This window comes from Desmodus rotundus, chromosome 7 (assembly GCF_022682495.2).
Source record: "Desmodus rotundus isolate HL8 chromosome 7, HLdesRot8A.1, whole genome shotgun sequence".
NCBI lineage: Eukaryota > Metazoa > Chordata > Mammalia > Chiroptera > Phyllostomidae > Desmodus > Desmodus rotundus.
In genome coordinates, this window is record NC_071393.1 from 10684824 (window position 1) to 10696942 (window position 12119).

Here is a 12119-nt window from a genome sequence, read left to right on the forward strand (position 1 = left end):
GGAAATGCACGATGCCTGTTCAGGACACAGGAGGAGGGACTGTAACTCCCAGAGCTTGCCCGGTGCGCACAAGGTGCCAGGCCGTGCTCTGGGCACTTCCCACACAGCAACCCACTGCATCCCCACGAGATGGGTATCGGGCCTGAGCCCACTTTAAGACGAAGAAACCAAGACACAGGGAACCAAGCAGGCCAGCCAAGTGAAAGAGCAACTCTGGTTGAACAACGGTGCTGAATAACGGAAGCCTACCCGGGACAGGTTCTGCATGCCAGACGGAAGCGTGCAGACGAAAAGGAGAAGAGTCTGAGTAGAGGGGAGTGTAAGCTGCAGAGTGAGACCAGCATGGAGGCATGGAGAGCCTCACCTTTCAGGGGAGTGCCTGATGGAGGGGCAATGAGGGAGGGGTGGGGCCAGTTCCCCCAGGCCCAGAATACTGTATTGGTCCATTGGATTTGGGGCCATTTCAGTAACCGAGGATAAGAGTGACTAGGATCAGAGACAGGCTGTAGCTAAGAGAACAGTAATAGTGACAGCTAACATATACCAGGAGCTTACCATAGCTGGCCAGGCACTGTGTCAAGCTCCATCTATACGTGTTCTTCGCACTCACTCCTCACCCCAACCCTGAGAGGGAGGCACTACTGCTATCACCACACTCAGAACAAGGAGTCGGGCTCAGACAGCTTAAGTAGCTGGAACCAGGTTGCACAGCCTCTAAGTGGCTGAGCCGTGGCTAGAACACGAGCCCGTCTGAGTCCGGAGCCGTGCCCTTCATCGCAAACTGCTGCACTAGAGGCCTGTGACTGGGACGATCAGGCACGGGACCCGCTGCATCCCTAGGTTTCAGGGTTCAAGTACATAAAGGCAGGGTTGAGGGGAGCATCAGAGAGGCGTCAGGGCCAGGCTGGGCTGAGCCATGCTGACCAACTGCATCTAGGGCTAGACTGCTCTGAGACAGTCGCCCACTCCTCTGCCGGACCAAAAATATCTCACCCCACCTTCAGTTAACTTACTCGGCACCGGCTTCCCTAACAAAAGGAGAAGCCAGAATAATGGTCACTATGCAATGGCTCCTGCTGAGACTCGGAAGACTGGAAAAATGAGAACTAACGATTTTGTGCAGGGGTAGTTAACTTCCCACAATAGGCCTGTCTACCGAAGTCTAGAAACATTTTAGAAATATCATCCACCCTGAACTGTAGCATTTCAGGGTGATTGCAGAGTAAAATCTCCCTGAAAGATCTACACACACACACACACACACACACACACACACACACACACACACACACCCCTTACTCCATAAGAGGGGAAAGTGTAGTCCCTTAGCAGGGACAGTGGACCCTTATGGTTCAGAAGGTGTGCACAGATAGTAATTTGTCAGCCTCGTCTAATGAGAACCCTGTTGGGAAAAGTGACCAGAAAGACTTTTGAAGGTGCCATAAAAGTCACACACTAAAGCATTAAGACAATGGAGACTCTCTTAGAAGCTCACAGACAGCAATTCACTTCACTTGCACACCACTTTAACAAGTTTGGCTATGTTACCAGGCAACAGCAGATCAGAAGCAGCAAATGAGAACTCAGGCAAAAGAGTGGTGGAAAGTGAGGTCTTGACTAGTAAGAGGCAAAAGCTGATGGAAAGGGAGACCCAACTCTCCACGGCCAAGGTTCTCGGACTTCAGAAACACAGGAATCACACCAAGGGTTCATTAAAACACAGATGCTGGGCTCCCCTCTCCCCCAACCCAGGGTTTTTGAGTTGCTGGGGTGGAGCTGAGAATTTGTATCTCAAGTTCCCAGGCGATGCTGATGTTGCTGGCCTAGGGACCACACGTTGACAAAACGGCTGTACTGCAAAACACACCAAAGGAAACTCAGAAACTAATCAGGATCGATTGGAGAAAGGCAAACCAGTCTTGCACACCCCAGCAGGTGGCAGGGACAGCCCTCAGTTACAGTACAAAATCAGGATGACTGTATGTACTCAGCATTTCCAAAAATGTGTTCCCCAGACCCTGAAGAGGATTTCAAAAAAGGCAGGGGCAGGGGGCTGCTCAAGGAAAATATGAAATTAAAGAAAGCTTAATAAAATTAAAACACCTTCCTTGAATATACTGTGAACCTCCCAGTGGGCATTAACAAATGTGACATCTCCCACACTTATTTGATTTTGGAATCCTTTACTGGCCAATCACCTGCTACCATCTTGCTGAGTTCCATAGCACGCCAACTGGAAAAATGAAGACCCAAGTCATAAAAAAAATGTTTTTGCATCTGGTAAATTATGCACGAAAGACTGGCTGGTGTGGCCCAGTGTACTGAGCGCCAGCCTGCGAACTGAAAGGTTGCTGGCTGGATTCTCGGTCGGGGCACATGCCTGGGTTGAGGGCCAGGTGCCCAGTTGGGGATGTGCGAGAGGGAACAGATGGACGTTTCTTTCTCACATTGATGTTTCCCTCCCTCTCTTTCTCCCTCCCTTCCCCTCTCTGTAAAAATAAATAAAATCTTTTCAAAAATAGAAAGAAAGATTGTTACTATCTTTTAGAACTGTTTCCAATTAAAATGGTTAAAACTGTTCAAACCTTTGGTGCCTAAAATGGATAAACTAACCCAACTGTTTCAACGCAATCACAACAAGCAAACACAGAAAGTCAAGGCAGAAGTGGTTCACAGGGAAGGAAAAGAAGTCCATGGTTCCAAACAGAGAACAATTTATTTTGAAGTGGAATCATCTCTAGGCCATGTAGGTGGAAAATAAATACCTTTTCCAGCAACACATTTCCCCAGGTCACTGAGGATTTCTCTCCGTTCCTTCACGCTGGCTGTTGTCACCTTCCCTGCAAAACGCTTTAGTGTCTCGGAAACCTGTGAAGACCAAGCCCAGAGAGAAAGTTTCACCAGTCAGACTACAAATCGATGAGTGTGTGTGTGCAGAATTCAGGGAGGAGCTCTCCAACTCAGGGTGGCTCAGCCTCCACACTACGGACACTTGGGGTTGGATAACTTTGTGGCAGGGGCTATCTTTGTCAGCACTCCTGGGAGGCACCCAGCAGACCCCAGTTACAGCATTCCGCTCCCTCCAAACTGCCTCCAGATGTCAAATGTCTCCTGGGGGGCAAAACCACCCCTAGTGCACTGCTTTAACCCAGCCAGCCAACTGGTCACTATAACTTACTTACACTTGAACAAAAAGAGGCAAGACAAAACGCAAAAATCTCAGGACAGAAAGTATCTGTTCAGAATTATGCAAATTCTAGTGAGGACCTACTATATGCCATGTATGGTCCCTTTACACTATCACACATAAACTTCCCACAAGGGGCACATCAGCACCCTGACAAGTCAACAGTGGGGCGTAAACATAGTGGCAGAAGGCTGAGAATGAATCCCAGCTCTGCCTCTTACTACCTGTGGACACTCATTCAAATTATATCATCTCCTTGGTCTTCAGTTTCTCCATCTATATAATGCAGATAAAAATACCTACCTCATGGCAGTTAGGGCGCATATGACTACATACACGTGAGATAAGGTACGCAGAGCATTTACTCTCATCCCAAACACAGAGCTGGCTGCTACTACTACCAACCAGTCTTCGAGGTAGGCAGCAGCATCCCCATTTTACAGGTGACAAAGGAACTAACTCTGAGAGGGGAAGTCAGTCATCGCTCAACTGGATTTGAGAGCCACAGCACCTGCATTTTTTAAACTAAACCTGAAACCAACAGGTCTATAAACTGATGCTAACCAGTCCTTGCCTTCCAAGCCCCATCCGAATTACCACAGCTGCATACCCTGCACAGGGACATAAGCCTAAGCCTCAGAGAGGTGGGCGGTTTGTAAGTATTCCTCCATATTCTCCTGAGCAGTGTTGGACAAAGTGGGCGGGTTGTGGAACAGGGCATAATACCCAAGTAACTGACACACGGGTGCCATCATCTTCTCAGGTGTATTTCAGACAGGCCTTATTAGTAAAATAAGATTCAAGGGTGCAGAGAAATAAAATAATGCGATTTTCCTTATACTTCTATCCCTACTATAATTCTATCGGCAATGAATAAACTCACGTCCAATACTGGCCTCTGCATAAACGACTTATCATCCTAATATTGTGTCTTGTCTTTACAGTCATACATGCACATAATTAGAGTCAAAGATTTCTGGGAGGTTTGCTATAAAGACCAGCCCTGCTCTACCTCTCCGAGGGCAACCCCTCTCACCAGTACTGGCTGATTATGCTGGTAGTTATCTCCGTGTCTCTAAATGACTTGCTTGTGTTGCCACTTCTTCATCTTTCAGTTTTATTGCCTGTCTACCATAGGTCTCTTTTTTTCTCCAACCCACCACACACACCCTCCCTACGTTCCCCATATAATTCCTCAGTTTCACAAAACAGGCTAGCTCAGTAGTCAGTGTTAACATTATATGTATATGGTATTAACTTCCACTTAATAAATTGCGTTTACTCCTGCACAGCCTTGAAGGTTTAAATTAACCTTCAAGCTCTTAATTGCCTTTTCTGACCTCACCTCAGTTTGCCTTGTTTTATCTGTTCTAAAAAGTAACTCAATCCCAAATTTTTTGCTAATTGTTGAAATCTCAATACATTTTGGCAAATCAGGTAGTCCACCAAATTTCAATTCCTGAAGAAGTCTCTCCCAGAGCTTTCTGACCTGCTCCAACTTGGCACGTAATCCGCTAGAGCTGGGACCCTGAAAATGTAATCCTCCTCGTGTTTGGGTGAAGCACAGCCTCCATTTTCAATGTCGTTGCCGGTTCGAAAATGTTCTAGCCTCCTCCTTCATTTCAGTTTGTCTAGATACAGAATTCTGGGTTGAAATCATTTCCTTTAGAAGACTGAAGACATTTCTCCACTGAGTTCTAGTTTTCAGTGTTGTTGTGAAGTCCAATGTCATTCTGATTCTGGGTCCCTTGTATAAAACCCGATTTTTGCCCCCTGGAAACTTTCAGAATCTTCTCTTTGCGCCCAGCACTCTAAAATTTCACAAGGATGTGCTCTATTGTGAGTCTATTTTCATCCACTGTGCTGAGCATTTTTGGTCTGGAACACATCCTTCAGGGAATGTTTCTTGAACTATTGTCTTGATGATTTCCTTGGATACTGGACCTCCTGCACTAGGCCTCCCAGGGATCCTGTGTTACTCTTCCGAAAGAGAAAATGTCCAGTCTTTCGCCAAAGTGGAGAAAGAAAGCTGGAGATCTTCTGACTGCATCTGAAAATGGCCATCAATCAATCCCAATGTAGCCCCTCCTACTCTCCCACACTTCCAGAGGTTAGCTGGTACCCCCAGTTTCCAACCCACCAGAGAGTCCACCATGTATGAGTAAAAGCAGTGTGAATCAGATTGGTTCTCAGCTTTCCTAAATGTTGCCTTAGTGTTCGTTTTCCTGGGGTCTGCTAAGTCCTTTCCACTCATCACTTTCTAGCTGCCAAAAGTTAGCTGCTGTTGCCTGCTCCTCATTCCCCCAATCATTGTGGAGCTTTTTTTTAAAACCCTTATTAGCTTTAGCGAGGTTTGAAGTGATAGCAAACATGCACGCAATGTATACAATTTATCATCTACAGACATAAAAGGAGCTCTACTTTATCTCAGGGAATCCTCACAACCACCCTTGAATTCCCACACAGCTGTCTTTCCATGACAATATTAATTTCCTGGCTACAGTTTCTCTTGCAAAGATGCAAGAGCTTTTCAGGTTCAAGGCTCTTCCTTTCCTTAATCAGAAAATGAACGTTAGCCACTTGGGACTCTGTCAGAACAAAACTGAGGAAGGCATACTAAGATCCTTCCGAAGAGTCCCTGGCTCGTGATATGAGATGCAAACAGCTTTAAAGTTCACAGGTTTCTCTCCAGAGGAGCATGTCCACTAGAACTTTGTGACGATGGACATGTTCTTTAGCACTGTCCAAAACAGTAGCCACTAGCCACATGTGGCTACCCGTGCACTGAACTGTGGCTAGACCAATATCTGAATTTTTTCATCTTATGAATTTAAACTAACTCATGTAGCTATTTGGCTAAATTAGCCATCTGGCTGATGGCTACCATACTGAACAAACAATATAGTTCTTGAGAGATTTTTTTTTTTTTGGCACTTTTGTGTGTTAAACTTTCAACATGTGTTCCCCCAACCTAAGAAACTTTCAAAATAACTCAACTTGAAACAAATTACCCACCCCTTGCACAGGAGACTCTCAATAAGCATCACCCTCTGGCATCAGGGCCACCATATCATAATCAATTCATTTCCTCACCCTGAAGACCCACACAAGCCAGGCTGTCCTTTAGACACCTGCTCCTTGTCCCTTAATGTCATCTTTTCACTATACAACACAACCACAAACGAGGCTGGGGTGTTCTCAAGTCCTTCCCTGAAGTGCAAGGTACCCATAGTTGACAACGCTCAAGGGTGAAAGACTCTTCCTGGGTATTAACAGATTTTTCTTAATCCAACCCTGGACCTAATACTAACAAACCAACCTATAAGGAGCTCTACTTTGTCTCATTGAGTCCTCACAACAACCCTATGCGATGGGTATTATTTTAACCCCATTTGACAGATGAAAATACTGAGACTTGGAGAAGTTAAGTCACTTGTCCAGCGTCTCATAAAAATCAACGAGCTGGAGCTCAAATCCATAGTATTTGGATTCATAGTATTCGGTATGAATCCAAATACTATGCTGTAAGTCCCTGCACATAGTAGGTGCTCCATAAATATTTGCTGAATTAAGTTTAAGCAAGAGTTGGCGTTGGCCGGGCTCACTGCTGGGGGTCATCGGAGAAATGGAGTAGTGTCTCCAGAAGGTGAATGTCAGCTATTTCAGGGTAGGGGAAGTCCCCGCCGGGGACCAGCTGCCGAAGCCCAGGCCAGAGCCCCTGACTCCTCCAGCCCAGGTTAGGTCTGCGCCGCCCGAGCCGGGGACCGGGCCGGATCCGGAGCTGGAGCCGTGAGCACACAGCCTAGGGCGGCCCCGGGGCCGCGCCCTCCGCGGCCATCGCTCTCGGGACCCCTGGGCTAATGACGCGTGCGGTCCCACCCGGGGGCGCTATCCGCGCCCAGTCGCCGACCGCATTGGCCCCGCAGCTACCCGCCTCACCTGCGTGTCCGCCGCCATCCTACCGGCGTTGACTCCGGAACCGCTTCCGGAGCGCTTCCGGGTCACGCCGCGGGCCCACGCGGCAGGGCGAGGCTCGCGGCTTGCTGTGGCCACTGCCTGGCGCCCTCGGGCGGAACGGCGGTCACGGCTGCACGGCCCAGGCTCGGAAGTCAGGCGGACCGACCCAGTTCCCGGGCCCACCACCGACGATCAGAGCCTCCTCCCCAGGCCCCGCTCCTCAGCCGGGGGATCCCGGTGCCCTTCTCAGCCTCGCCTCGTGGGAGACAAGTCTAGAGGATTTGTTACTCAGTGAAACCGCCCTGCAGCCTCCCACCGAGTCCGCAGGTCTCACTTTTTGAGAAACCTAGGAAGTGAACTAGGTATAAGGGAGACAGGGGAACTAGTGTCCTGTCGGAGTTTGTAACCCAGTGGTGGATGAGAGGTGCTAGAAAAGGATTCAGGTGAGCCTGCCCAGGGGAAAATGCTGAATGCTCCAGGGTTGGCGCTTACGCCAAGGATACAGGGCGGGAGGCCAGGCGGCGGAAAGGGCCTCATGGTGCCTGGAGAGTTGTCCGAGTTCTATACACTAGAGAATGGGGTCTGCACAGCTTAGTTATTGCCTGTCTACTAGCAATGCTTTGGAACTTTTGACCTGAGACCAAGTCACAACAAATACATCCTTGTAGGAGTCACAACTACCCTTGCAACAATCAGATGTTTTCTCTTAATGATCACCATCCAGTTTGAAAAACCCTGGCATTCACTGAATGCTTATCTTTACCATCATTAACCTACTCAAAGAATCAGAGGAACCTTGAGACTCCTGGCCCATGGGCATGGAAATAATTTTAGTATAATTTTAAAATATTATCCCAGTAAATTTATTTTTTTAAAGATTTTAGAGGGAAAGGGAGAAAGAGGGAAACAAATGTGAGACACGTCAATCAGTTGCCTCTTGCTCACTAACTGGGGACCTGGCCCGCAACCCAGGCATATGCCCTGATTGGGAATTGAACCAGCAATCTTTTGGTTTGCAGCCTGGCACTCAAATCACTGACCCACACTAGCTGGGGCAAATTTAATTTTTAAAAAAAGTTAGTTAAAGCTGGCTGGGCTTAGAAAAAGTATTGGATGTTAGGAGACCATTACACTTACAAAGAGAGGACACCCAAATGCCAACTCCAACTAAAGCTCTATGGTTTTACTGTGGTTTTAGTTTCTAGCATACAACGCTAGAAACCTCAAAATACACTAAATGAAGAGCCCAGAGACTTTTAAGAGAAGTAAGCCTTTATTTCCTTGTTTCACAAATAAAGCTGGCTGAGCTGGTTCCTTTTTGGTGATTAGTCAAAGAGACCAAATCCCATATCCTCGTCCGACTCCTCCGACTCTTCCTTTGCTTCGACCTTGGCTGGGGCTGCGGCAGCAGCAGCAGGAGCAGCAGCGGTGGCAGCGGCCACAGGGGCAGCAGCCACAAAAGCAGATGGGTCAGCCAAGAAGGCCTTGACCTGAAGCAAGGGGGGAAAGAAAGTTCAGTCAAAATGGTCACCCACCACCCGTCACCCTTTGTAGAGCTCTAGTTTAATGAACAACTTCCCAGACTTCCCTGAAAGTGATCAGGCAGGATGACAGCTTTGGCACAGCCTGGTAAGCTGAGGCCCAGCCCCTGCCCATTAACTAACCCCTCTTAGGGCCTCCTGTCATTTCTAAAGCCAAGAACACACCTCCCCTGCCCCCAACCCCTCAAGTATACTTCAAAAACACGTATCTGCTATGTAACACACAATCATAAAAGCGCTCACTCAGCAGTCTGCCACTTAACCGTCCCCCGCCCCCGACTGCCAGGCCCACCAAGCTAGGTTCTTTTTACCTTTTCAGCAAGTGGGAAGGTGTAATCAGTCTCCACAGACAAAGCCAGAACCCGCTTGTACCCATTGATGATAGAATGCGGCACTGAAGCAACAGTTGGGTAACCGATCTGCAGACATACGCTGGCAACGTTGCGGACACCCTGCGGCGGAGGGAAAATTACATTTTAGGTGAGGTGTCTTAGAGAAAAGGTCACAAAGCTCAGGGCAGACAGGACTTGCTGGGCTGGCGTCTTAGTGTCACACAGCATACTTCATCTCACACCAAACGCTCTTGGGCAAGGCAATTCATAAAGGCTTTTCATCCTTATTCCCAACGTGGGTATTCTCTATACAATAACGATGGCGATTACTACGAAAGCTACCATTTTGTAAAAAACACAAACTGTTAACATAACCGTTGAGTTCCATTGAGTTCCGCTGAAAACTGTGAAACTACTGTCAGGTGAGAATTTTTCATCCACTAGTGAGTCCCAAAAAGCAGCTAGAATCAGTCATGTGTTACTGCAGGCCCTAGAAAAGCCCTCACTATATGCCCAGCACTGTTTCTGAGCCTTCATTTACTCATGAATTCTTTCTTCCCCAACACTCTTCTATCGTTAATGCCACTTCACAGGTGAGGAAACTGAGGCAGGCAGAGTAAACAACTGTCCTTAGTTACATGGTTGGTTTCCATGGAGGGACCAGGATCCAGGCCGAAGCTAGACATGCTCTCAACCATTCATGTAAGAAGGGCCTGGAACGGGCAGCATGTACCTCCAGGAAGCGGGAATGCAGAGTCTCCTCTGTGATGTCAAGCACTTCCGGGTTGTAGATGCTGCCGTTGTCAAACACCTGCTGGATGATCAGCCCGAAGGAGAAGGGGGAGATGTTCAGCATGTTCAGCAGCGTGGCTTCGCTGGCTCCCACTTTGTCTCCAGTCTTAATCAGCTGCACATCACTCTGAAGAGAAAAGGTAACCGTTGGCAGTGAACACCTGAACATCCTGTAGAGGGACCGCCACCAAGGGGAGCCCCCACTACTGGCCTGACTTGCATTGGCCAGCCAGGTCCACTCACCAGGATTTCAATGGTGCCCCTGGAGATTTTAGTGGTGATGCCCAAAGCCTGGAAGAAGGAGGTCTTCTCCGGCCCCAGACCAGTGTTCTGGGCTGGCACGGTGACTTCACATGGGGCTATGGCACCAGCACGCGCGGCAGCTGGCACCTGAACAAAGAACAAGAAACGTGGGTTCTCACTCCACGGATACAACCTGAGAATGGTCAGTTTTACTTCTTTTTTTAATTTACTCTTTATTGTATTTTTTTCCCATCACCATTTAGTCCCCGGAAACCTCCCCCCACCCCCGCCCCCTCAGTTCTGCTTTTAAGGAACCGAAATTGATTAAGGTCTCTTTAGCCAACCTGATTCTCCTCTTACCTTATTGGCCAGCAGCATGTCCCTGATCTCAGTGAGGTCCTCCTTGGTGAACACAAAGCCCACATTTCCCCGGATATGAGGCAACAGTCTACAAAGAGAAGTTTACAGAGAGGCGGTCAACTTTCAGCACCATTCTTCCCCAGGAAAAGGGAGAAGGGCACAGAGGAAGACAAAGATGGCCAAGAGAATGAACTGACTTCTCCAGCGCTGGGTTGTTTTCCAGATGCCCTCGGATGGCCTTGCGCATCATGGTGTTCTTGCCCATCAGCACCACGGCCTTCCCGCGGAGGGACATGCGGATCTGCTGCATCTGCTTGGAGCCCACATTGTCTGCTCCCACAATGAAGCATTTGGGATAATCATCCAGAAGTTGCTACAAAAAGGAGCCAGAAACAAGCCAAGTTTAAGAGGAAAAAAGGACAAAAAGCATCAGGAGAAACCAAACCCCACAATGACCCGTTTCCATCTCGCTCCCTTTCTTCCATGCTTTTGAAGTGACTCAGACATCCGGCAGGCACCTCCCACTTGAAGCCACCTGAGCTGTTACCAGGCCAGATTTGTCACAGACTGGGGTTTGTACATTCAACCAGAAAAATTTTAATTTAGGCCTCATTTTAAACTTTTCCCAATTAGATGTTTCTGACTCACTGAAATGCCTTAGAAGAAAGAAACTGTTCCAAGTAAGGCTGGATTTACAGCTTTTAAAACACAACATAAAGCAAATACGACAAGAACTGACTTGTAGAACCCAGGTCCTGCTAAATAAGCATTGAGTCTGCAAACCTTCAGGACAAGTGGGCAATGATACAGGCTAAGGTCCACGTTCTGGCAGCGGTGTTGTCAGCATTTCTGAGTAGGGAAGACCCACGGATTCCAAAAGGCAAGTGGGTGTCTTGACTGACAAGACCGAAATATGCAGCAACTCGCCTTTTTAGACTGAAGCACTCACTGCCTCACACCTTCCCAAAGACGGAAGGAGAGGAGTAAAAGTATGATGAGCGCTGTTTGGATGCCAAACCTGGGACTGTCTACCACTTAGTTATCTCAGGAGGCACCAAAACCGCCTGAGCCTGTTTACCTGCAACGACAGGTGTGGGTGCCGCGCAGATCTTCGTAAATTCATCAGATTAAATGAGATTTGCCTCGCATGGCCCAATTCAGCAGCTGATTGTCCCTATTAGCCCGCGGCGCAGGCAGTATGTTGGGCGCCTGGACCCACCCCGCACTTACGATGATCTTAAGGAAGTAGTTGGACTTCCAGGTCGCCCTGTCTTCCCTGGGCATCACGGCGGTGCGTCAGGGATTGCCACGCAGGGTTTAAAGACGATGTCACTGAGGAGAGAGAGGGAGCTCAGAAACTCCGACACCGGTCCCCACGGCCCGGCCGGGCTCAAAGCCAGAGGCCTATATGGAACCCGCCACACGTGAGCGCCCGCCGGCCTGGCCTGGGTTGCCGCGGCCACCACTCGCAGAGCGCGAGCCGCTGCCGAAGTCCCAGGCCACACAGGACTGGACCCCACGGGCTCCAAACCTGCCCGCGAAAACACCCAACCTTCCCGCAGCCAGTCCGCCGGCGCCATTGCAACTGCACGAACCTCTCACGAGGGCGCCTGGAGAGAGGAAGGCCTTAAGCCAAGGGCACCATTTATAGGTGAACAAAGTGGCCAATCAGAAGCCTCAGACAGACCCCCACCTATTGGCTGCGCG

At 48.8% G+C, this 12119-nt stretch overlaps 2 protein-coding genes across 2 annotated transcripts in view; both read right to left on the reverse strand.

Annotated features, from left to right (window-relative positions):
- GCN1 (GCN1 activator of EIF2AK4) overlaps positions 1-7163 on the reverse strand; it is a 54523-nt gene extending 47360 nt beyond the window's left edge. Inside the window, exons 1-2 of the mRNA XM_053928054.1 lie at positions 7127-7163; positions 2766-2868 (exon numbers count right to left, since the gene is read on the reverse strand). Of these exons, the coding sequence (XP_053784029.1) occupies positions 2766-2868; positions 7127-7144 (121 nt within the window). The 5' untranslated portion in view covers positions 7145-7163. The remainder of the gene's footprint in view (positions 1-2765; positions 2869-7126) is intronic.
- Positions 7164-8398: 1235 nt separating this feature from the next.
- On the reverse strand, positions 8399-12073 carry RPLP0 (ribosomal protein lateral stalk subunit P0). Its single transcript, XM_024567044.4, has 8 exons — positions 12008-12073; positions 11643-11744; positions 10610-10785; positions 10413-10500; positions 10053-10199; positions 9751-9936; positions 8997-9137; positions 8399-8634 (listed from the first exon to the last, which is right to left on the reverse strand). The coding sequence occupies exons 2-8, from the start codon at positions 11694-11696 to the stop codon at positions 8470-8472; spliced, it is 957 nt and encodes a 318-aa protein (XP_024422812.2). The 5' UTR covers positions 11697-11744; positions 12008-12073; the 3' UTR covers positions 8399-8469.
- Positions 12074-12119: the final 46 nt, after the last annotated feature.

Bases quoted from the DNA above. Each gene is read 5' to 3' on its own strand.
- RPLP0 (XM_024567044.4), bottom strand. From the start codon at position 11,696: ATGCCCAGGGAAGACAGGGCGACCTGGAAGTCCAACTACTTCCTTAAG. The intron at 10,786-11,642 runs GTAAGTGCGGGG...TCCTTTTTGTAG, and splicing joins ACTACTTCCTTAAGATCATC to CAACTTCTGGATGATTATCC. The intron at 10,501-10,609 runs GTCAGTTCATTC...TTCTCTTTGTAG, and splicing joins AACAACCCAGCGCTGGAGAA to ACTGTTGCCTCATATCCGGG.